The sequence below is a fragment of the Hippopotamus amphibius genome, chromosome X, assembly GCF_030028045.1.
Source record: "Hippopotamus amphibius kiboko isolate mHipAmp2 chromosome X, mHipAmp2.hap2, whole genome shotgun sequence".
Lineage (NCBI taxonomy): Eukaryota > Metazoa > Chordata > Mammalia > Artiodactyla > Hippopotamidae > Hippopotamus > Hippopotamus amphibius.
This window is the reverse complement of record NC_080203.1, coordinates 130,197,384-130,223,147: the sequence shown is the minus strand read 5'-3', so window position 1 is coordinate 130,223,147 and position 25,764 is coordinate 130,197,384. Positions and strand designations below refer to the sequence as shown.

At 43.9% G+C, this 25,764-nt stretch overlaps 1 protein-coding gene across 24 annotated transcripts in view; it reads left to right on the top strand.

Moving 5' to 3' along the window:
* TBL1X (transducin beta like 1 X-linked) overlaps positions 1-25,764 on the top strand; it is a 232,083-nt gene that overhangs the window by 157,853 nt on the left and 48,466 nt on the right. For 8 of the 24 annotated variants that reach the window (XM_057719013.1, XM_057719012.1, XM_057718991.1 and 5 more), the window contains 2 exons: positions 8,099-8,183; positions 21,438-21,545. The exons of 1 other annotated variant lie outside the window; for it this stretch is intronic. In XM_057719013.1, coding sequence (XP_057574996.1) covers positions 21,488-21,545 — 58 coding nt within the window. In that variant the 5' untranslated portion in view covers positions 8,099-8,183; positions 21,438-21,487. Of the gene's footprint in view, positions 1-8,095; positions 8,184-10,795; positions 10,881-20,261; positions 20,438-21,437; positions 21,546-25,764 lie in introns of all 24 variants that reach the window. 15 more of the 24 variants (XM_057718992.1, XM_057719001.1, XM_057718998.1 and 12 more) reach the window with 6 other exon arrangements.

Below are 25,764 nucleotides of genomic sequence, written 5' to 3'. Positions count from 1 at the left end.
TCTAATAATTAGTAATGTTGAGCATCTTTTCATGTGCTTATTGACCCATCTGTTCTTCCTTGGAGAAATGTTTATTTAGGCCTTCTGCCCATTTTTTGATTGAGTTGTTTGTTTTCTTTGTTTTTGAATTGTATGAGCTATTTGTCTATTTTGGAAATTGTTTGTTGGTCCCCTCATTGCAAGTCAGCCTGTAAGTTGTCCTTTTGTTTTGTTTATGGTTTCCTTTGCTGTGCAAAAGCTTATATGTTTGATAAGGTACCATTTTTTTATTTTTGCTTTTATTTCTATTGCCTTGGGAGACTGACCTAAGAAAACATTGGTACGATTAATGTCAGAGAATGTTTTGCTGATGTCTCCTTTAGGAGTTTTATGGTGTCATGTCTTATACTTAAGTCTTTAAGCCATTTTGAGTTTATTTTTGTATATGGTGTGAGGGAGTGTTCTAGCATCATTGATTTACACATGGCTGTCCAGCTTTCCCAACACCACTTGCTGAAGAGACTGTCTTTTCTGCATTGTATGTTCTTGCCTCCTTTGCTGAAGATTAATTGACTGTAGGTGTGTGGGTTTGTTTCTGAGCTCTCTATTCTGTTCCATTGATACATATATCTGTTTTTGTGCCAATACCATGCTGTTTTGATGACTGTAGCTTTGTAGTATTGTCTGAAGTCTGGAGTGGGGGGACGGTTATGCCTCTGGCTTTGTTCTTCTCTCTCATTATTGCTTTGGCAATCTGGGTCTTTTATGGTTCCATAAAAATTTTAGGAGTATTTGTTCTAGTTCTGTGAAAAATGTGGGTAATTTTATTAGGATCACATTAAATCTGTAGATGGCCATTTTAACAGTATTTGCAATCCAGGAGCATGACATATGTTTCTATTTCTTTGAATCATCTTCAGTTTCCTTTATCAGTGTTTTATAGTTCTCAGTGTATGTCTTTCAATGTACTTGGTCAGCTTTATTCTTAAGTTTGTTGTTTTGTTTTGTTTTGATGTGATGTGATTTAAAAGAGATTGTTTTTTGTTTTTTTTTTTGTTGATTTACTTTCCCTTTCTGATATTTCATTGTTACTGTAAAGAAATGCAGCCAGTTTCTGTATGATAATCTTGTATTCTGGTACCTTGCTGAATTTATTTATCAGTTATAGTAGTTTTTGTGTGGAGTCTTTAGGATTTTCTATATATAATATCATGTCATCTGCATATGATGATAATTTTATCACTTCCTTTCCAATTTGTATACCTTTTATTTCTTTTTCTTGTTTGGTTGCTAAGGCTGGGACTTCCAATACTATGTTGAATAGACATGGTGAGAGTGGGAATCCTTGTTGCAGATTTTAGTGGAAAGACTTTCAGCTTTTTACCATTGAGTATTATGTTGGCTGTGGGTCTGTGATAAAAAGTTTTTATTATGTTGAGATATGTTCCCTATATACCCACTTTGGTAAGGGTTTTTATCATGAATTATTGTTGAATTTTGTCAAGTGTTTATTCTGCATCTGTTGAGAGGATCATGTCATTTTTGTCTTTCCTTTTGTTGATGTGTTGTATCCCATTGATTGATTTGGATATGTTGAACCATCCTTGTGACCCTGGGATGAATCAAACTTGATTGTGGTATATGATCTTTTTTATGTGTTGTTGGATTTGGTTTGCTAATACTTGTTGGAGAATTTTTGCATCCATATGGGCCTGTAATTTTCTTTTTTGGTAGTGTCTTTGTCTGGTTTTGGTATCAGGGTGATGGTGGCTTCATTGAATGTCTTTGGGAGTTTTCACTCCTCTACAGTCTTTTGGAAGAGTTTGAAAGAGATTGGTAAAAAGTTCTTTGTATGTTTGGTGGAATTCCCCACTGAAGCCATCTAGTCCTGGACTTTTGTTTGTGGGAATTTTTTTTTTTTTTAAGATGCTATTTCACTTCTGGTGATCTGTCTATTCAAGTTATCTGTTTCTTCTTGGTTCAGTTTTGATGGGCTGTATGTTTCTAGAAACTTGTCCATTTCTTCTAGGTTGTCCAATTTGTTGGTATATAATTGTTCATAGTGTTCTCTTATGGTTTTTTAAGTTTCTGCAGTATCAGTTGTTATTTCTACTCACTCACTTCTTATTTGTTTATTTGGGTCCTCTCTTTTTTCTTCTTGGTGGGCCTGGCCACAGATTTGTTGATTTTGTTTACCCTTTCTAAAAATCAGTTCTTGGTTTTACTGACTTTTTTTGTTGGTTTTTAAATCTCGATTTTATTTGTTTCCTCTCTGATCTTTATTATTTCCTTCCTTCTGCTGACTGCTGACTTTAGGTTTTGTTTATTATTTCTAATTCTTTTAGGTGGTAGGTCAAGTTGTTTATTTGAGATTTTTCCTTGCTTTATGAGGAAGGCATGTATTTCTGTGAACTTCTTTCTTAGAATTGCTTTTGCTGCATCCCAAAGATTTTGTATGGTTGTGTTTTCATTGTCATTTGTCTCAAGGTATTTTAAAATATCCTCTTCGGTTTCATTGTTGATTTTTTTTTTTTTTCACACCTCACAGCATGTGGCACTTGCCTGACCAGGGTCAAACCCATGCCCTCACAGTGGAAGCGTAGAGTCTTAACCACTGGGCCACCAAGGATGTCCCCATTGGGCTTTGTAGTAGCATGTTGTTTAGTCTCCATGTAATTGTTTTTTTCTTGCTTCTGTTTATGTTTTTCATTTCTAGTTTCATGCTGTTGTCATCAGAAAAGATGCTTGAAATAATCTCTGTCCTCTTAAATTTGTTGAGGCTTGTTTTGTGTCCTAGTATGTGGTCTATCCTAGAGACTATTCCATGTGCACTTGAAAAGAATGTGTGGTCTGGGTTTTTATGGATGTAATGTCCTGAAAATATCCATTAAGTCTAACTGTTCTGTTGTGTCATTTAGCATCTCTGTTGCCTTATTGATTTTCTGTCTGGAGGATCTGTCCGTTGATAATCAGTAGGGTGTTAAAGTCTCCTACTATTACTCTATTCCCATCAATTTCTCTCTTTATGTCTGTTAGTATTTGTTTTTATGTATTTAGGTGCTTTTTTTTATTGTTTTTTAATAACTTTAACCCAAGGTTACCAACCCTGTTGAACATGGAATATTGGATCACAGAACCATTTTTCGTGTGGTGATACTAAACACATAGTAACAATCTGGAAAACATCATTCTGAAGAACGTGCTTTGGCAAACGCTCCTACTTCTTTGAAACTTCCATTTGCTTGGCTTCCAAGTTCCTGTGGTTCTAGGTTTTCCTGGTAGCAGCCCTGCATGTCATTGTTCCCATTCTATGGATGATGATGTAGAGGCACTTGCTGAAAAGGCCTGCTGCTCCAGGTATCTTTCCCACCTGTCCTTCATAGTGTTTTAGATTCTGAGGATCAGGAATGCTGGGGTGGTTCTGATGGAGGTCTCTTTGAAGTTGCAGTTAAGACGTCAGCCAGAGCTGCAGGCATCTGATGGTCTGACTGGGGCTGGTTGATCCAGTGCCATAGTGGCTCTCACGCGGCTGGCGAGTCGTGCTGGCTGTAGGCCCCACTTACGCTGCGTGCTGACCTCTCCACTGGCAATGAAAGGAATTTAATTGTACACATTTGATTCTGTTTTATCAGGAGGTAGAATCAGTGTGTATCTAATTAAACATTTCACTTATGATCAATAAAAATTTAGGTTTATCCTTTTGACTTCGTGAGCCATATGGGCTGTTTGTTTTGTTCTACAAATTTGGGCAACCAAGAAGGAAGCATTATAACAATCTCTGAAAATATCTCCTGGATAATTCTTTCTGAATCTAAGGCCTGTGTGAAAGTGTTATTTCACCTTCTAATATTTCACAGTATGAATCAGGCAGAAGCCTTGAAGAGGTGAACTTAGTGAGTCTAAGTTCTGTTCTGCTAAAATAAAAAGTTTCTTGGCATTATTGGCACTTGGGGGCTGATCAGCCTTCCATTTAGGGAGGCTGTTCTGTGAGTTGTAAACACTTACCGCTATCACTGGTCTCTACCTACTAGGTGCCAGTAGCTCCCCTCCTCCAGTTGTGACAGCCAAAAATTGTCTCCAGACATTGTCTAATATCCTAAAGTCCCTCAGGGCAGAGGGCATAGCCATCTCTGGTTGAAAACCACTGTGTTAAATTATGGACACACCATGATAGTTCCATGCTCTTATTAGGGGTTACATATGTGGATCCATATCAGATATCAGTGTGAGAAGGTACGTTGAAAGCCAGATGTGGTCCTGACAAACCAGGAGTGTGAGCAACTCCCAACTCAAAACTTTGGAGCTAAACTACCTCAGGGGAGGTGGAAGGATTTAGAATGACAGCCAGGGCTGCAGGCAAAACAAAACCAATCCAGTACCTCTGGTAGCCCTGAAAGAATTTGTAAAGTTTCTGCGGGGAAGAGTAATTTGGTTTGCTTCCAGTGGAGCAATACTGCACTATTTCTTGTCTCTGGCAAAATGATGTAGGACGTTTCTGCTCCTAGGGACACACCCAAGGGATGGAAAATGGACCCAGACAAATACCTGGAGATCATTGTTCCTAACAGCAGTACTTCCAGTGGCCAAATGCCTGTCAACTGATAGCTGGAAAGATAAACAAAATGTAGTCCATGCATTCAGTAGAGTAGTATTCAGCCATACAGAGGAATGAAGCAGTGATACATGCTACTTTGTGGCTGAACCTTGAAAACGTTATGCGAAGTGAAAGAAGCAGGGCACTGAAGGTATTGTATGATTCCATTTATATGAAATGTCCAGAACAGGCAAATCCACAGAGACGGAAAGAAGGCTGGTGGTTGCCTGGGCTGGGTTGTGGGGAGGGGGAATGAGGACTGACCACTTAATGGGCACAAGGTTTCCCTTCGGGATGATGTAAATGTTTTGGGACGTGACGAGGGGGTGGTTGCACAACACTGTGAATGTACTAAAGGCCTTATACCTCCTATGCGGAAGGACTTATGAGTCATTGTCTACACTAGGTAGGGCTCCCCACCCCCTGGGCCACGGGCGGGTGCTGGTCTGTGGCCTGTTAGGAACCGGGGTACACAGCAGGAGATGCGTGGCGGGCACGTGAGTGACGCTTCATCTGCTGCTCCTCATCGCTCACGTTACCACCTAAACCATTGCTCACATTACTGCCTGAACCGTCGCCCACCCACCCACCCGAGCCCCCACCCTGGTCTGCTGGAAAAAATGTCTTCCACGAAACCAGTCTCTGGTGCCAACATGGTTAGGGACCGCTGGTCCACACCATCCCATGCCAAGAGCTGACAGCAGCCAGAAAGTTAGAGTCCTTATTGTATTTACTATTACCTTTGAGAATAAAGAATATATTGAATTTGTTAAAATCATTTGCATGTCACACAAATTATTTTGCAGTACGTAAACTTTGGCCAGCACTGTTTATTGATGGTGGTTCTATTTGGGTGTTAATAGTGGGAAAATAAGGAACGACCAGGTATTGGAAGGTCCGATTTCTCATTTTAGCTTATTGTTTCTAGCAATAAACTAATTAATTTTGACATGTTGCATAACCAGAATGTTATTTCACTTTTTTGTGTGTTTATAACACACAGATGATGTTAATTACACTTATTGAATTTAACAACTTATATCAAAGATAACCTTCAATTTGTGAGTTACCATCTGTTTTGGACCAAAGAATAGGAATTTGATACTAAAGCTTTTTTCTGAACAGCTTGTAATAAGAGCTGTTTATATATTAATTACTTAATTGAATTATTATGGATTTTAATGTTTTAATTTTCAAGCAATTTGGGGCTTATTGTGGTGACATCTGTTCATGTTTTGGTACTTCATGGTATTTAGCAATTTCATCATAAGGCTATTTTGAGTTTACAACCCAATCCTGAAAATAGTAATTTGCTTTCTACTCCAGGTTACTATGAGGAGTATTGCCCTATTTCATCTCCACTACAGAATTTTTTTCATAATGAAATGTATTTTTATTTTATAAGCAAAGTCAACATTCCCCCGTGCCTGCTTCAATCTGGTGCCCTTTAATTTCTATTCAAAGAGCTGTAGAGGAATTTTCTTTAAATCTTATTATTTTCCTTCAGTGGTAGATTTTTTTCAATTGTTCTGGTTATTACTTTTATCTTATGTATCCTTATGATGTTTAAAAAACGTATTGTAATGAGCTCTCTGGGCCTTACCACTGTCTTCTGAGAAACCTCCACGCCATGAGAGTGAAGTGGAGGAAGAAGCGAATGTGCAGGCTGAAGCACAAAAGAAGAAAGATGAGGCAGAGGTCCCAGTAAACTTGTACATGCATGGAAGCCACAGGAGCAGAAACAGGGGAAGCCCAGAGGCCAGGGGTGCTGGTACAAATTGTTGGACTGCATGCCTCCTGTCTAGAGCTTGTCTCAGTGGACCTGGCACTTCTATGGCCATTCTCATCGCCTCGACCACCTTTGAGAGACCCGCCTTGCTCATATCAAAATGGTCCCTTTTGGTCTTTTGCCCAGGACCTGTGACACTTTGGACTAGTTCTGTTCTCACTTGTGGCTGAACGTAACATGTGTACAATAGATCATCTCTTTTGCTGTCTTAGCTGAAGAAAAAAAACGTACTGTAATGAAACCTAAGGGCTTGTGAACCTGCTTGTGTAATCCTTTTAATGTCTTTTCTCTGAATGGTACAACTATAAACATGACTCAGTGGGAATAATTTACTTGAATTTCCTTGAAACGTTTCAAGAGGTTCTGTATAAATTCACTAACAAGAAACATCTTCATTCATAGCCTCCCTTGTGGATTTGAATGATATTAAACCTGGCACCTTTTTATTATCACTTAAGACGGTTGAACAAGAATTTAGAGAAAATGGCAGGCATTTAATTTCCTTAGTTCTTGAGGTTGTAGATAACTTAAACGCTTCAGGAGACTGGGTTCACTCACAACCAAAGACATTTTATGTGGAAGAAGGTAAATATCATTAAGTAGATGCTGGTTGACTGCTTAGTGTTTATACTGACTGAAAAAAAAAAAACAAGTTTTTGATATGAAGGATTAGCTTATGAGATACGGCCCTAGCTTCTTCGGAAATCCACGCAAATGGAACTCCTCTGAAATGGAAATGTAGCAAAACAATCATGGAAGACTTGAGACCTTTTAGTCAGTGCTTTATTTTAGCGAAGCCTAAAGGGGAAAAAAGATTCTAATGTTTCTGTGTTTTTATGAGCACATAACAGGGTGGATATCTCCACACAAACATGCATGCCATGATTATTGTAAACATGAGTCCAAGCAATGTCTATGAGGTTTCTCTGAAGCATGTTTTCTTCTCTTAAGGGTGTGTACAGTTTAATTTATTGCCTGTATATGATTCAGTCCCTAAAACAAAGATATTTCAAGTGGGCATTAATTATCATTGAATGATAGCAGGAACAGTATCTGAGCTGAAATCAATTTTATTTACTTTGAGATTTTTTTTGTGCAAATCTCATATGTATGTACCATAATACTGGCTGTTTTAATTTCTTCTTTTTTTAATTGTAATGTATTTTAAATTTATTTATTTATTTACTTATTTATTTATTTTTGGCTTCATTGGGTCTTTGTTGCTACGCACGGGCTTTTCTCTAGTTGCGGCAAGTGGGGGCTACTCTTTGTTGCAGTGTGTGCGCTTCTCTTGTTGTGGAGCACGGGCTCTAGGCATGTGGGCTTCAGTAGTTGTGATGGGTGGACTCAGTAGTTGTGGCTCACAGGCTCTAGAGTGCAGGCTCAATAGTTGTGGCACATGGGCTTAGTTGCTCCTTGGCATGTGGGATCTTCCTGGAGCAGGGATCAAACCTGTGTCCCCTGCATTGGCAGGCAGATTCTTAACCACTGTGCCACCAAGGAAGTCCCTTAGTTTCTTCTTTTTCTTTTTTTTTCTTTTCCACATTGCAAATAAAACTGCATAGGTTGTGTTAAAGTTCAAGGCCGAGATTATGAAACAATAAAATGTGTTAAGTTTGAGTTGGGGTGAAAAAGAAAAACAGAGTAGGAGAGGTCACAAGTGAACGACTCCCAAAGAATTTTAAGATGGTGGTGGTGGTGGTGTTTTTCAAATCTCCCTGTTTCTCACCAAGCAGATCCCAGCAGACGCTTGGCGGTTTATACAACCGGATGCTGGGGAGCCCACTGGTTCAGAGGTCTACACATGAAGTCACCCTAAAGGTAAACACCTGCCATTCATCTTTGTCTTTTACCTGAAATTCATTTGAAGCAGAAATGCGTTTTGCCAAAACTGAACAACTGCTGTTTTAAAATGCTTTCTTTAGAAGGAGGCTAATGTCTGAGGTCTCCTTGCTGAAGCTGAAGGTAGTAGATAGAGCATCATTAAATAATGATCGGCTATTTAGTCAATTCTGCGTGATGAATTGGCCTTTTATTACCTTCTAAGAATTGTAGATACTGTACCAGCTGTTATAAACTTTTCTGGGTCTTACCAGGAGCAGATGACACCTTCTAAAATCAATCCCTCTTGTCAACATTGTGCATTAAAATTAAGCTGCAAAATTAATTGTAATTGGACACAGGAATCTAAATCTTATTTGGCCCTTGTATCTTAATTCTATGCTTTATTAGTTTCTTAATATGATTTGTGTCTATCTGCAGATTGATTTCCTACTTAACCTTGAAACTTATTAGAAAAACATGTAGCTTACTATTTATAGGTCTAGTGAGATGATAAGGTATCCAGAAGCGCAAATCAAAATATCGAAGATGAACAGCCATCAAGAGTTGAAGCCCAGGGAGTTCCCTGGTGGTCCAGTAGTTAGGACTCCAGGCTTCCATTACAGGGGGCATGGGTTCGATCCCTGGTTGAGGAACTAAGATCCCCCAAGCTGTGTGGCCAAAAAAAATCAAGAGTTGAAGCCCATATCTCACACTAAAGCTGATGGCTCCCTTCCCCATCCCCTGCCCAGAGAAAGTGCTGTTATCTTTCAGTAGATGGGATTTTAGGGTTTGATTTTCTCACTTACTTTTTGTGTTTTATGGTTTTTTCTTTAACTTATTTTTAATTAAAAAACTGATAAAACTTTTGTAATTTTAAAAACATAAAGATGGAAATTTAGGTAAGACTTTTGCTTTATTGTTTTAGAAGAAACCAATCAGAACTAAAATGATACACCCAAATGTAATCAAAGTAAGGATCTTATGAAGTATTTTTGTTTAAAACCAAATATATAACAAGGTAAATATGTACACTTGACCCTTGACTGGGTTTGAACTGCATGGGTCCACTTATACATGGATGTTTTCCAGTAACTACGTACTACTGTACACAGTCCTTGGTTGAATCCACAGATGAGGAACCTTGGACACAGAGGGCAAACTGTAAAGTTATAAATGGATTTTCAACTCCGCAGGGGGTGATGCCCCAACCCTCATGTTGTTCAAGGGTCAACTGTGTTAGAATTTCAGTATTTTACTTAAATATTTGAAAAGTGTAGTTTGTTTAAAAAAATGAAAAATTATAAAAGGTTACTTGAGTCTGTACATCAGATGTTGATATCCATGTTGTAGCATGAATCCTTTTTTATGGCTAAATAATTTTCCATTGTACAGATATACCACATTGTGTTTATCCATTCATCAGTGGGTGGACATTTGAGTTGTATTTACTTTTATTGAGTTGTTATGAATGATGCTGCCATGAACATTCGTGCACAAGTTCTGTGTGGATGTATGTCTCTTGCGTATATACCTGAGAGTAGAATTGCTAGATCATTATAATAACTCTGTTTAACATTTTGAAGAACTGCCCAACTTTTCCAAAGTAGCTGCACCATCAATCAGTATTTTTTGAAATGCAGTTGAACTGTATTTTTAATGTCAGAGGGAAGAGGGGAGAGGAGGTCTGTTGCTCATCAGTGTTTTGATTGTGTGTTAATTGATTCAGTATTTCGGGAACGTGAGCTGTGATTGAATTGAATTGAGCACACGTTAACTTCCTGCTATGTGTCAGGCGTTCGTGTTCAGCTTCATAGATGACTCTGGAAATTTCCAAAGCATTTGATAACGTGTAGTGTAGTTTATACATACAGATGGTCATTGGGATCGTGCAGGGAAACAGCACTCTGCTGCTTACCTACCACAGTACCCGTGCAGCGTCCACGAGCTTGGGAGTCACCTGTAAACCACACACCCTTTCTCTCTGTGTTGGGTGCTGTGCATCAGAGAGTGAGGGCTAGTATCTGTTCCCCTTAGGCTTACCTGGTTTCAGCAGGTGCCTCCCTTGAAAGCTATTCTCAGCAGACCCTGGCTGTGGTGTTTTCCTGGCCCTTCATTTCACAGTGGTTGGTATGTTCACAAGGAACATCCACATTTTGGGGCATTGCCTTCAGGTTCCCGGACAGGAAGATTTCGGGCTGGGAAGCGGCAAGTCAGTTGTGCAGAAAGGGGAGAATCTTCAGGAGAGCGAGACTGGCAGACATTTTCTGTCAAGGGCCAGAGAATAGATGGTTGAGGTTTTGTGGGCCAGTGGTCTCTGTCGCAGCCACACAGTTCTGCGCTTGTCGTGTGAGAGCAGCTACCGATCTTACACAAATGAACGAACGTGCCTGAGTGCCAATGACACTTCATTGATGGACACTGCAATTTCATGGGTGGCAAAATAAGATTGTCTTGATTTCATTTTCAACCATTTAAAAATGGAAAAGCCATTGATAGCTCACAGGCCATACAGAAAGCAGCCACAGGTGGGGATCGGCCTGTGGGCCACAGTGTGCCCACGTTGACCTAGAGAAATACACCTGTTTTATTTCTTCCTCTTCTCACTGCAGCCTTTGAGTTAGAGGACATCTGAGGTGCCGCTGTGTGAGGTCCACGGTGTGCTTAAGACAGCATCCAAACAAAGGTACGGCAAAGGTACGGCAGATGCTCAGGGAGACGAGACTTTCAGGAATTTGTGAGAAGCGTGGCTCTGGACTTGTGTAACCGCCCTCGCTGAGGGGTTCTCAGACCAAGGCCGTTCCCCGCCCCTCCCCGTGGGACGTTTGATCACGTCTGGAGACATTTTTCAGGGAGAGGAGTGCTCCTGGCATCTAGTGGGTGGAGACCAGGGATGCTGCTCACCATCCTCCAGGGCACAGGGCAGCCCATCACAGATACGGATGTGGTCCCAAGTGTCCGGAGCACTGAGACTGACGAACCCTTCTCACCGCTACTGCCACTGTTTTATTTTGTATTTTAATCTCTCAGTCTTGTGGCTGTGGAAATTTAAGCTGTCGAGCATTTGATTACAAAACTGAGTTCCTAGGTTTGCTGACATAACATGAGGCTCATTGGACTCTCATCAGATACTTGGGTTCACGACGCTTTACGTGTTTTCTTTTAAAAATTATTTTTTGTTGTCATTCATTTAAATTGAAGCATCAAAATACGCTTTAATGCCAAGATATTCGAGATGCAGGCTACCTCAAAGGACGAGGCATCAGACGATGCCTTAATATCTGCAGAGAAAGCCACAGGGTTTATTTTTCAAAACTCTGGAGGCCACATTATATGAGTAAATGACCTCACGTATGACTCCACCTACCGCAGAAAAGGGAATCATCAAGGCCGAAATAAATCCTGCGTATGCGGGTGAAAATCACAGTGTCTTAGAGGTTTCATAACCAGCCTGTGCGTATTCCTGAAATTTGTCTGAGGGCCTAGTGCACATTGTAAAGAATCTGATTCCAGCCTCTCAGTCTTAGAGATAATTAAAATCTGCAAGTTAATTTACGAATTAATCGGAAGCATTAGCTTACAGACCAAAGTCATTAGAAAAAAGAAGGCACACTACTCTTATGTGGAAGCAGCAGCTGTCAGTGTCTCCCAAGGCACTGTGCTTTTGAAATCTTGGGTACCTGAACTAGCATCTCACTGTGTGGAGAGGAGAAGACTTTAAGATGAAAACTGTGCTGTTGGTCTTATGTACAGTATGCGGATGGCTCTGTGATGCAGACTTTCTTAGCAGTGGCTTCCTGCTACTGATTGGATAGTTTTAGGAAGGCTTCCTTCTGCCTCTGCCTGCTGATCAGGCAGAGAAGTGTAGGGTGGGTAGGGTTTTTGGCTCAGAGTGTTTGAGAGAGGACCCAATGGCCACTTGGGGGGTGCACAGATGGTCTTGGCAGTAACTCCAGGACAGGACGCCTCTCCTGTCACGTCAGCATCCTTCATGGCTACGCACACGGGGTTGGGATGGAGGCCCCAGCTAGCCATTAATTAACCCAGAAGGGCAGCCAGGCACAGAAAGGACCCTTTCTGAATGCCTTACCCTGGGGGTGTTTTTGATTTTGTGAAGAGCGGCATTACTTTTCTACCCCAAGAAGACCCCCTCCTCTCTGCTCTCTCAACCCTGCTACTTTATTTTCTGCGTAGCTGGGTGGTTCTCATAGTGATGATTTCTGAAGACACTGCCAGATTTTAATTACATTTTAATGAATATGAAACAGTTCACATTCATAGGAGAAAATTTGGAAAGTACAGAAAGGCATGCACACATATACAGATATAAGCCCAGCATGATCCCATCCCTGGAGAGAGAGGTATATTTTATTTTACTTTTTATATTTTAGAGGGTGTCTTTTATCTGTGTGTACAGAGTGAAATTTAGCAACATGTAACATGTTCCATCTTGAAACGTACATGTTTTCACATAGCACTGTATCGTGGATGTTTTCCCTCGTCATGAAAATCCTTTTGAGGACCGCATCATACATACACTAGTTCACTCTCGTATGTAAATGGCAGTGCCTCTACTAGGCATGTGAACTCTGGTAATGAAATCATAATGGTTTTATTATATTTATAATTTTGGACCATTTGACTCCCAAGTAAATGACTATAACTATAATTAGCGATAAATCTTACTTTTGGGGGGAATTTTTTTCATACTGTAAAATAATATGCATAACACTCGTTGGTAAATGAAGATAAGTCTATGAAAAAAAAGACCAAGATGAAACAGCTGTTGATATTTTCATGCCCCCCCCAATCTTTTCTGTGTATATATTCTTTAATAATTGGGGTCCAACTCTAAATGCCATCATGTATTGAACTACACTCACACTGTTGCTGGACAACAAAATAGCTTTCAGTAGTTTTTCAGTAGCTACATATCGGCTTCGTTACAATCATGCAAGAAGACAGGTATGCGGTGCAGGTATGCAGCGTGATAAAACAAGCCTGATTCATCTCCACGGTAAGCTGGTCCCCAGCAGATTGTACAGAAGGGTTTATACATAAATGTTGATGCGTACATGAAACTTTTTGTCTTAAACTGACCACTGGGAAACTCAGTTTCCGTTTGAAGAGAGAAAACATTATGGAGAAAGTAAGCAGGGAGGTGAGACCCACTGCATTCCAGTCAGCAGAGAATTTGTGAAACGCAGAGATAAAGTCCCTGGTTCCAATGAGGTAATTTCGAGCAGATTTTCCAGCTGCTCTGGCTCTCCATGCTCAGTCTGCATGGAACCAAGCCCCAAAGCCCTGAGCCTCATCCAGAAGATTACTTTAAACGATGGATTCTTCTAGCGTAAAGGCCAGCAGACTCATAGCAGAGACAAGACATGAGACAAACTTTCTTCCGTCCCTGGAGAACCAGAGGGCTGCTTTAAAGGGTTTTAAGAGAATATGTCATAATGGGGCAGATTGTTAAAAGAGAAACTTCTGCCACAAATGATATCAGCCGAGCACCACACTTCCCGCCCTTTAATCACTGTGTGCTTACTTCACTGTTTCCGCACCAGGCACCCCTCCTATTGGCAGGGAACTCACTTGCCCTTTCTGTCTTCATCTCCCAGAGCCAACTCTCAAGTAGCTCTCTTGTGATTATATCCTTTACGATAATTAAAGAGCAGTTACGATTTTGTTGTTTGGGGGGCAGTCCTCTCCCTTCCCAGAGCATGAGAGCATATTAAATACAGTAAGTGTATACTCAATACAACGAAACCCTCAGACACCATTTCTCTTGCAACTGAAATTTGAACTATTTTGTGAACGGGACCGTGATTAATAGGAGTTTTGGCCACCTGGAAATTAAATCTTAAAAAGGAGACACACTGTAAACGATCTTCCCTTTAGCTTCCTGACAGATTTAACCCCAAGTTATTATTTATGTTGGAATACTCATCTTTACTGGGGAGACTCCAGGGATGTCATCAGTCTGCACTAATTTTTCCTCCTTCTGTAAGCAGAACAATGAGGGAATGTTTAGCTTTACCTCACAGTGAGGGCGGTTGTTTCCTTTTTGCACAGTCACAACTCAGAAGACCTCAAATCAACCTAATTGGAGGTGCCTCGAATCAAAAGTGGGTCAGGCAAGAAAATAAACACAATTGCAGTAATTAAGAACCCTTTTTCTCCCCCTTCTGTTGGAGGCCGAGGAGGATCTACCGGTGCTGAAAGAGTTCTCTTTTATTCTAGCACCGGGAAGGTTGGAAGGCATTCACTGGAGTCACGGGGACTTGAGCTGGCCACGGCTGCCGCTCCGGAAACCGGCGGGGTGCTGAAGTGCGGGCCAGGTCTCTGGGTCTCCGTGGTAGGGGGGCGGGTGCTGGACCGAGCCCCAGGGAAGGTGCTTTCTCTGACAGGCTTTCTACCTGCCACTGGCCTGTTTGCACATCACCCACTGCCAGCTCTGAGTCACTTTGACGAGGGTGGTGTGTTCCTCGGGCCTTTTCAGGGGGCTTTTTGCTTTGGGCATGCTCTCGGATAGAATTACACTGAGCAGGAGTAACAGGCTCTCTCCTATGCACGGGGCCCTGCTCTGGGAATTTGTATAAAAGCATTTAGTCCCCACCACCTCTCCCAGGTATGGTGGCTCTCATTAGCCTCAGTTTGGAGAAGGGAAAACGGAGCCCCATGATGAGTTACCTTACCTCTAGCCGAGAAGTCTGTGGACATAGGAACTGTCGCCCTGATGAACCCTAACTTCACTGCAGCCAGCACAAGCATTTCAAGCTCCACATCACATGCCCGCAAAAAAAGTCCTTGGCAGAGAGGACACAGGCCGACTTCTCCCCCACCTCACAATCCACGGCAACGTGGGTGGGCTTCCCGCCCTGGGTCCCGGGGAGCACTTGGTATGTCCTGAAAGGCTACCCCGCACCACAGGAACAGGCACACACAGCTCCTTCCTCTTCTTCCTTTCTTATGTTTCTCCCGCAAGTCTTGTGTCCGTCACTCAAGAATTCCCCTTGTCTTTCCTGAGCTGGCCTCCCCGAAACTCTGCTGCCCTCCGTAGTACCTTGGGGTGCAGGTGGGGGGCTTAGCTATTGGAGCTTTGCACTGTTTGCACAGATGTCTTACTGAACAGCTGCAAGGCTAGGAGTGCGTGTGTGAGAATTCGTGTGATCCCTGCTGTTGCCGTCACCACGCCTTGAATGTTTCAGGCACTTGGCAGTTTTTTCTGTCATCGCCTTGTACCTCATTTTCCTTAAGCGAGCGTTGTTGGCCTGTGTTTTGATTTGCAGCAGGGTTACGGTACCCACGAGCCTGGGATCCAGGGGCTCATCTCACGTGAGGGGTGGTGGCTTCTCACTCTGGGGGGGCTTCTCCTTCCCTTCACAGAGCGTTTCTTTCTTCAGAGGTGTTTGTGGGAAATAACGTGCGGGGCCCTGATGATCATTGAATGAGGTACACAGGGAGCATCAGGGCTGTGCTAGTGTTTGCCGTCACAGAGCACCTCAAAACTGACGGGAGGCAGCTTCCCGCCTGAAAGACGTAACCTTGGCTCTCGTTTCACATTCAGGAAAGAGACGGAAAGCAGGTAGAGTCAGAAGAGACGGTAAAGAGGTAGAAGAGTGGTTTCCGGGGCCTAGGGGAGGGGACGATGAGGAGTTCGTGTTCACTGGGGACAGAGTTTGTTTGCGGTGATGGAAAAGTTGTGGAGGTGAGTGGGGAGATGGCTGCACAGGGATAGGAATGTCCTTAATGCCACCGGATTGTGCACTTAAAAATGGTCACGACGATAAAGGGTATGTTACGTATATTTTACCACAATTCAAAAAAAACCGAAACAAAACAGCAGACCTGGGAGGTGGGCCATTGAGGTAAATTTCACTTCTCTGTGTTGGGAGTAGGGAAGCCTGTGCCCGTCCCCAAGTGAATGGTGTGCCTGTGGCCATGTTCTGGCTACGAACTCACAGCCTTGCCTGCTGCGACTTCACGTCTGCCTTAAGAGCCACTTCACCTCTGAACAAAGGCAGAGAGCAGGACTGTGAGGAGCAGTGTTTTTAGAGTCGGAATTCTAGTTTCCTGATGAAGGGGATGAGGGCACCCTCCCTTCAGCCTTGGCTTGCAGGCTGCCTCAGACACTCAGATGGCAGGCGTGGCACGAAATGGCCTCAGTGCCACCCACACCAGAAACTTTGCGTTGGGAGTGACCCCCAGAGCCTCGGTTGAGAGATCCTCCAGGCCCAGCAGAACTTTGAATAACACTGTAATACCAGCGGCTTTATTTACATGAAATTATACAGCAAATCCCTGATTGTAAAAAATCCATAATTTTATTCTAAAGTCTCACTCTGGAAATTGAGTTCTTGTCTTGGAGAAAAGAGGATAGGTAATTTTATTTCCCAACATGATGAGTAGATCTTGGCAAGATTTCTCTAAAATTGTAGTTTTTGCCAGGTGAAGATCAGCTATTTTATTCGAGTCAAAAATAGTGATATTGACCCAATAAAATGACAGCCACCGCCTTCAAGCACATTGCTCTGCTGTATCGCGTCTGGACACCAAGGTAATTGTTGGTTTCTCTTGACTTCGGTGTAATGAAACCCAGAGCATTGATGTGGGTTGAATGTTGCTGTGGTTTATGGTCATTTTAAACAATGTTCTCGTGTGTGTGTTGAATACTCCTAACAATATATATGCACATTTTAGTTTACTAGTCACTGTAAATTCTCTTTTTTGGAACTAGTTGGGTTTTAGAAGAAATAGTCATTTAAGAAGTTCAAGTCATTTAATTTAAGAAGGTATTTTATTGGTGGGGGGGCTTTGATCCAATTATTAGATCCGTTTTTAAAAATTAAAACATATACAGGCATACCTCATATATATACCTTATGTGTGTACCTACATGTACCTCATATATGTACAGGCGTACCTCATATATATACCTTATGTGTGTACCTACATGTACCTCATGTATGTACAGGCATACCTCATATATGTCGCATGGTGTACTTTGCAGACATAGCATTTTTTACACATTGAAGGTTAGTGGCAGCCCTGCCTTGAGCAAGTCTACTAGTGCCGTTTTTCCAACAGCTCACTTTCCATCTCTGTCATATTGGGGTAGTTCTTGGCACTGTTTCAGACTTTTTCATTATTATTGTGTGTGTTATGGTGATCTCTGATCAGTGATCTTTGATGTTATTGTGTAGAGATTATGACTCACTGAAGGCTCAAATGATGGTTAGTATTTTTTAGCAATATTTTTTAATCATGGTTTATATGGGGTTTTTTTTGACATAACACTATTGCACACTTAATAAGCTACAGTGTAGTGTAAACCTAACTTTTATATGCCCTGAGGAATCAAAAAAATTCCTGTGAGTCACTTTACTACAGTGGTCTGGAACTGAAGCCACAGTACCTCCAGGTATGCCTGTATTGAGGTGGACCAGTAGGAGGAAACCTGTGACATGCTTATGGACCAAATGACATTGCATCCCCGGTTCTGTGGCAGACCAGTGATGGGTTTTGTTTCCTTTCCTCTGCTGTTTACAAATCAGAAATCCTTTAAGACGTTAGCACTGTATTGGGGAAAATGTTCCAACCCTTGGATGCTAACATAAAATTTTAGAGAGAAAGTGAATCTGTGAGCAGAAAGCAGAGAGCTAGAGCTAAACCAGAAGTTTTCCTACTTGGAAAAAAGGATGGCGCGTGAAGAAAAACAGAGGCGCGGACTAACAGAAATCGTCTGTAATCCCCCATCTCTTGAGGACCTTAAATTCTCATGCTCCGGAATCCATGTGCAGACGCTTCTCATGTGTATCACAGACACTCGCGGGGTGGCGAACGGGAACCAGGCTCTGGGTACAGTGGTGTCGTCTCCATGTATCCGAATACCTTCTCCTTAGAAAACAAGAGAGATCTGGATGCTGAAAGACAAAAATCAGTACTTTCCTTATGAAAATACAATTCTGTAGAAAGATTTTACATAGACTATTTGAAAAAGCCAACCTCTTGCGGTGCATTTTAGGGGATCCTTTTTCATAGCATGACCGTTTCATTAAGCAGTGTCTGTGAGCTAGCTCCACATTGCCTCACAACTGTGTCAGTGGAATTCAGTTCAAACACAAAATGGTTATTTTCCCTCTATAGCAGTTGTTCTCAGCCAGCAGCAGTTTTGCAATTTGTAATTCTTGGCAACGTCTGGGGTGTCTTTGCTCAGCACAGAGGTAGGGGGTGGGGGGGTGTCTTTGCTCAGCACAGAGGTAGGGGGTGGGGGGTGTCTTTGCTCAGCACAGAGGTAGGGGGTGGGGGGTGTCTTTGCTCAGCACAGAGGTAGGGGTGGGGGGTGTCTTTGCTCAGCACAGAGGTAGGGGGTGGGGGGTGTCTTTGCTCAGCACAGAGGTAGGGGTGGGGGGTGCCTTTGCTCAGCACAGAGGTAGGGGTGGGGGGTGTCTTTGCTCAGCACAGAGGTAGGGGTGGGGGGTGTCTTTGCTCGGCACAGAGGTAGGGGTGGGGGGTGTCTTTGCTCAGCACAAAGGTAGGGGTGGGGGAGGCTGTGCCGGCGTCTGATGAGAAGAGGCCCGGATGCTGCTGAGCGTCCTGCCGTGTGTCGTGTGCGGGGCGGCCTCGTGACAGAGGCACCTGAACTCACGTCGGAAGCACTGAAGCTGAGAGACCCTGTTGGTTAGATTAGATTTCACTGTTTATAAGCACCTAACAGGACAGAATAAAAAGCAGGGTCGGGGGTAGGGGTGGTGTCCGAGTCCATTCAGGCTGCTGTAACCCAGCACCATAGACTGGGCAGCTTAAACAGCAGACGTTTATTTCTCACCGTTCTGGAGGCCGGAAGTCCAAGATCAAGGCACCCGTAGATTCAGTATCTGGTGCGTACCGGATACCACCATCCTGTCCCTGTGTTCTCACGTGGCCGAAAGAGGGAGAGCTCTCTGGGGTCTCTTTTATAAGGGCACTTAACCCACTCATGAGGGTGGAGCCCTCGTGACCTGATCACGTCCCAGCGGCCCCACCGTTTACGGCAGAGAGAGCCTAAGACCGCATTCCTCATGGGAACAGTCATCCTCGTGACTGCCACTCACCATCCTTGCCAGAGCGACACCGCTCCTTCTGCAGTCTACGTTTCTGTTGTTGTTTACTTTCTCCGCCTTATATAATGTTTTATTTTTTCATTTGGACTAGCTCTGATTTCATAGCTTTTTATTTAGTCTTATATTTTCCTAATGCTGTCTTACGCACGAACTCCCCAGAGTTCAAGCAGACATCTCAGGACAAATTTGTAGTTTGACGGCCAGGTTTTTTTAGTGTCTACAAAAGTACAGAAATAGCACCTAATTAAGTGAAGAAGATAAGTATTTTTGTGTGACAAAATTCTGGTAACTACGAAATAAAATCTTGTTAAGATGACAGAGTGAGAGCTGGAGTGACCCAAGAGGCCACTGTATTAGTTACCCATTGCTGCATAACAAATTACCACAAATGCAGCAGCTGGAAACAACACGTTTATTATCTGGCAATTTCCAGGGGTAGGGAGACTGGGCACAGCTTAGCTGGCTCCCCTCTGCAGGGTCTCATGAGGCTGCCCCAAGGTGGTGACTGGGCTGCATCCTTATTTACAGCTGAGAAGGGAAGGGTCTCCTTCCAAACTCACATTGTTGGCAGAACTCAGCTCCTAGTGGTTACATAGGACTGAACCCCACAGCTTCCTAGAGACTGCCTCTGGTTCCCTGGGCAGTTTACGTGAAGGCAGTTTTCATCATCAGAGCCAGCAGGAGAGTGTTTCTCCAGTCCAATAAGAGTCCTATGCAATGTAATGTAACAATTATAGGAGTGACATTTGGCCACCCTTGCCGTATAACCTAACCGGGGTGTGGCATCCGTCTCTGACACATTCCACGGGGTAGAAGGGAGTCACAGGTCCTGCGCACAGTGGAGGGAAGTGGATTGTACTAGGTGGGACTCATTGGGGGGCCGTCTTGGGGGGGGTGTCCATTATGACAACCTTTAATTCAAATCCTTCCAACTTGAATGTGTACTTTGTCCCTTTACCTTTTTCTTAAAAAACAGAAACTTGTCATTCAATAATGAAAGGTTTGCCACCATAAAGATGCCTGAAAATGTATGACATGGTCTCGGAAGACAGTTCCCAAACAGCCTGAAATGTTTGGTGCTAGTGTCACACTTGAAGAAAGTTGTGGCCCTTCTTGGCCATTGCCGTTTGGAGTGAATGCTGTTACCGATGTGTGAGTTCTGCTTTATCCGATGTTACCGATGTGTGAGTTCTGCTATTTGATTGACTTCTATTCCTTTTGGGCCGGGTGGCTCATTGGTCTGCCTTAGGATTATGAAGAAAACCAGACTCTTCTTGTCTGCCTCAGACACAGAGGCTCCCAAAGTTCTCATCATCCCCTCACTCCTCTCCTGCGTTTCCACCTGCCTTCCGGGTACTGTCGTCTCTGCCAAGCTGATGCAGCCAGTTCTGTGGCAGAATACAAACGATGTAGGTTCTCTGTGTGTCGGCGGGGTGGCGTCCTGATACCTGGCCTCTTTATGGAAGTCATGTCAGGGTGACACATCCACTGACTTAGCTCCTCGCTGAGGTGTGTCTGCCTTCTCAGGGCACCCTGTAGGTTCAGTGACTGTGAAGTTCGTCATTTAACTTTTATGAGTGCAAGGTGTTATGATTCATCGTTGCTCCAGAACCACAGGCGTTTTCCACACCACGTGGTTGCCCCGCCTGAGGGTGTGGACAGGACTGCTGGTCTACCCGGTGGTCTTCCGCATCTGTCTGGGGAAGGGCCAGCCACGGCCGTCCTTGCACATGGCAGGGTGCCATTCACACTGCTGTCAGCTGCGTGGAGATCACAGCATGCAGGGCTGTGAGTGAATAAAAGGTCGGTGTCTGTCCTCATTTTCTGTGGCCCCTGCATTTGTCTCCATTAGTGATTTATTTATGAGTCCATCCCAGGATTTTAAAATAAACCAACTCATCTTTTTTGGGAAAATTTTCACCTGTATGTATGTTTATATATATATATATACACATAATTACAAAATCTGTATGTAGTCAAAAATATGGCACTAATCAGGCATTAATTTCCTTCACGTGTATCACATCCTGAGTATTATATTTTTCAATCGTCTCAAAAAGAATGCGGTAGAATATATATATATAGATACACACACATATACAGGCGGTGTTTCAAAACTCTCTCCCGCTTTCTCCCCTCACCTTTCTCGCAGAGGGCGGCTCCCGCTTCATAGAGACCTCGTCGCCGCGCGGTGAGGCTAAGATGAGCATAACCAGTGACGAGGTGAACTTCCTGGTGTATCGCTATCTCCAGGAGTCAGGTAAGAGGGCGGCTCCCTCCCTAGGAGGCCATCTTCCACGTGTCAGGCACAGAGCAAGCAGCCACTGAGTGAGAAGCCTGCAGAAAAAGGAGAGCTCAGGACACTCTTATTCAGAGGGTTACGGGGCGGCGAGGAGGTTCTGGGGCCGTCCCGTTCCTGGGGTGGGATGAGGGAATGTGTTCTTCTTTCCCTTGACGTTTCTGTTCATGTGAAATCAGACTGGAGTGAAGATCAAGAGCGGTTGTGATAGATGTGGTGAGGGGCGGGGGGTTTGCTTTTCCGCCCCCACCATAGGAAGGGCATTTATGGCTGGTGTGTACGTGTGGTGTGCATATATATATGGGGGGATGGCTTGAACAGAAATACATCACCTCAGTGTTCTGGAGGACAGCAGTCCGCAAGCAAGGTGTCAGCTGGCTTGATTCCTTCTGAGGGCTGTGATGGAGTCTGTCCAGGCCTCTCTTGCAGCTTCTGGTGCTTTGCTGGCGTCTTTGGTACTCCTTGGCTTGTAGGTACATCATCCCCGATACCTGCCTTCATCTTCACATGCATGTAGCTCTCTGTCCAGATTTTGTAAAGACACAGTCATATTGGATTAGGGGCTCACGGTATTCCAGTGCAATCTCGTCTTAACTGATCACATCTTCCGTGACCCTGTTTCCACATAACATCACATTCTGAGGAGTACTGGTGGGTAGGACTTGAACATAGGAATTTGCGGGGGACACAATTCAACCTATAACCGTTAGTTCTGTGCACATTTAAGCTTTATACACTTGGTGTCGTGTTGTATATATTCTGCAGCTTGATTTTTCAGGAAGGAAGCCGATTCCCAGGTCCCACCTGCCAAAGACACACGTGCTAGGATTGAGGGTGAACCAGCTGTGGGCTCCTGGGTCCGGGCTCATTCAGGGTCAGCCCAGGACGGTGAGATGGGCAGGCCTTGGAGGCAAACCAAATGGCTCAGTTCTGATGCTTGAACAAATTATTTACCCGTTGGAAAAATGGTTATCCTGGGCAAAACGGGTAAAATACATTGGGCATGTCGCGTGTTATAAATAAACCGCTCCCCGCCGAAGCCTGGATCTCTGTTTCTGCTAGCGACCTCAGCCAGTGTTATTCATGAAAAGTACATGTTCTTTCTACACATACACTCAATCATTTGGATTAGCTGTTGCCAGAACATATTATAAAAAATTGATAAGCAAAACAAAATATGCACTGCCTCACCCCCCGTAAATCAGGGAAACCACCACCACCGCCGCCGCCCTGATACCTTAACCTTGGAACTTAACCAGGGAATCTCTCACCTGGAGTACATGTGTTCTCCTGGCACGGATGTGATAGATTCCCAGAAATGTTTGCAAATGAAAATTCCATATACCAAACCCTGCCTCCCTGTAGACTTGCAGCATTGAATTCAGGATTCTTTCCTTTTAGAAACACCTCCTCACAAAGGTAGGATGAAGGCAAAAGTACGTTCAAAATGTGTCAACAAATCACAAGCTGAAATTGCCATTCCTCTGTTTGTGAACATCAGGGTGGATAAAGGGTGTGAAGGAGAACTTTTGTGTAACCCAGAGAAAGGTTTCTCCCAGTGGCTGGTCCCTGGAGCCCCAGGGCAAGAGTGTTGCTGGCCTCTTTGAATAAACACAGGAATCTCTATCCATCCAGAAAGGCGAGACTTCCTTTTTTAGTGTTTGTTTACATTTGTCTCACATTTGCTGATAAAGTTTCTATAACCAGGCAACTGAGAAGGAGACTTGGGAGACAGCAATGTATAGAGTTTCATCAATGCTGATTATATGTAACATCTGCTGAACTGCTGTCCTAATTTGTCAGGGTCCCTAGAGTAAAATCCCATAGGTTAAGTGAGGAGTTAAGTGATTACCGTGTGTTCCTCTGATGACTGCTTGTATCCTGGAACTGACTCGAGTACCCCATGAGGACATACTCAAAAGAAGAAACGCCTAATGTGTAAGCGTTTGTTTTGGGGTTGTTTTACACGTTTATCTCAAATCCTTAAGTTTTGGTGAAGCGTATATCTATCGAGCACCCAAGTGCAAAGAGCACTTCTCCTTGGCCTGTTAATATCTCCTCTCTAACTTTAAAAAGAGAAAGAAGTGAAAGAGTCTCTTGATTAAGTGTCTGTGCTCTCTCCTTTACCACCATCTAAACGCCTTAAAGCTAAGTCCCGTGTTACTACAGGTGATTTATTCCTCAGCTCCTCCCAGTGTGGCTTCTCCAGCAGAGGCTGCAAGTTCTCTGTTGCTGAGTCATCAGTGCCTCCATCCTGGTCGTGTGCAGAAGTGGGTGTGGAGGAGGGAAGGAGGTAGTGGGTGGTGATGTGCCTGCAGCGAGGCAGATCGCTGCTTTTCTGGTAGATCTGCTCTTCGCCTCACCACAAGGTATAGGCCCAGAATGTTCCACCCTACCTCAAGGGACAAGTTCCCTACAACCATGAGGTGCTCCTGGTCCTGCCACATGGGCCTGTGCGGAGAGTCCTGCACTGGAAGTATCCCATATCAGTTACGATGCTTTGGGCTGCAAATGAGATAATCCCCAATGGAACCTTTATCCCCCCCAGGTAGCAGGAAGGCGGGTATTGAAATGATACTTTCCTAAAAGTCTTATGAGAATCCACGTCACGTCTCTGCAAACCTGGGAAAGAATCTCGAAGATGGACCTGTTTTGTTTCTCTTCTCTCGAGAGGCATAGTCCGTATCATCTTGGATTCTTCTCCAGCTTTACCCCAGCATATATTCCACAGCCTTTAAGGAAGAGGGGGTTTCATTGTTGTCACTGTCAGTTTTCTAAAGCAAGGGCCGTGCCGTAGAAAGCACTCCCTGGGTGCTGTTGGTTGTGGCGTCTCACAGTCGTGCTTCCTGGCAGCCTGATGAGTGAAACTGGTTAGGACGCAAGGCTTTTCAACTCAGCAGGAGGAGATTTTGACCAGCTCCAACACCAAAGTGGCTTAGCTGATTTTTGCATGAGTTAATGGCGGTCTGATTTTGAGGGCTAGGGGTCCGTTGGCCTCTGCTTACGGGGGTTAATCATGTGGTCACTTTGGTGGTCTGGGCAGCTTTTAAGAAACAGGCTGTGGCAGAGCCTCTTTGCCACCAAGCCCATCACTTCCCCTCATGATCTGAGCAAAGGCTCCCTGCCTGGCACGCCTAGAAGCCAGTACTATATCACCGGCTTTTGAGAGAAGAAAGTGCTCTGCTGCGAGGTCGACCTGTGAGGAGACAAGGAGCAGGGCTCACAGTTGGCTGCCTGATCCAGGGTTTGGGGCAAAACTCATAAAGGGCTGGATGAGTTTCGAACTTGGAAGCTGATTGGCTAGTCTCCAGTCGCAGTCAGTACAAGCTACTCGTGCTGCTGGAAGCCTGGTTTTCCTTTTTAAAGGGTGTCTCGCTTCGTGAAGGGCTCCGGTGGCAACATTTCTATTCTTTGAGTTCCATAGACTGAAGATTCTTGGTTCCAGGGTCATCCTGGGGACCTGGGTTCTCATCTTGTGCCTGCACAGAGCTGTCTCTGTAAAATAACTCCAGGTTTGATCACTCAGCAACCTGTTTAAGGAGGCAAAACCAGTTTAAGCTGGTCGGCATTTTACATGCCCTCTCGCTGTGGATGCGTGTCAGCCTGCCCGGGCTTCTGCGAGCAGCTCCTCCCACTACTGGGCGAATCGTGAGTTCTTCCCCGCTCTTCTTTGTGAATACAGCAGAGCAGGCCAGTGTCGGTGTGAAAAGTGAGAACATTCGATGTGTCTGTAAACACATTAAATATTTCGTCTGGGGCCTCATCCTCAAATCTGAATTATAAAGAAAAATTGATCTTCTAGATCCCATGGGGCAGGGACTCAGTGGGCGCTAGCGTTGGTGGCGGGCAGCTCTTTACACAACCAGGGAGGTTACCTGCCAGGAGTTGCCACGGTTCTGGTGAAAGAGCTGCATGAATGGGTTTGGCAGTTTGTCACAAATGTGCCTGAGTGTGTTTGTTACGTCGTGTGCACAGGGCCAGCTCCATGACTGATGGATGGAAGATGGTCTCATATGAAGCTGGGTCAGTGGCACCATTAAGTCTGGAAAGGAGAGAAGGTCTGGGGGTTGGGGCCATATTTTCCAGGACAGTTAAATGATGACAAGACCTTTTCCTCACTGGCCTCCGTTGGCAACCTTGGAGAAGACAGACCTGACCTTTCCTTGTTAGATGTGACTGC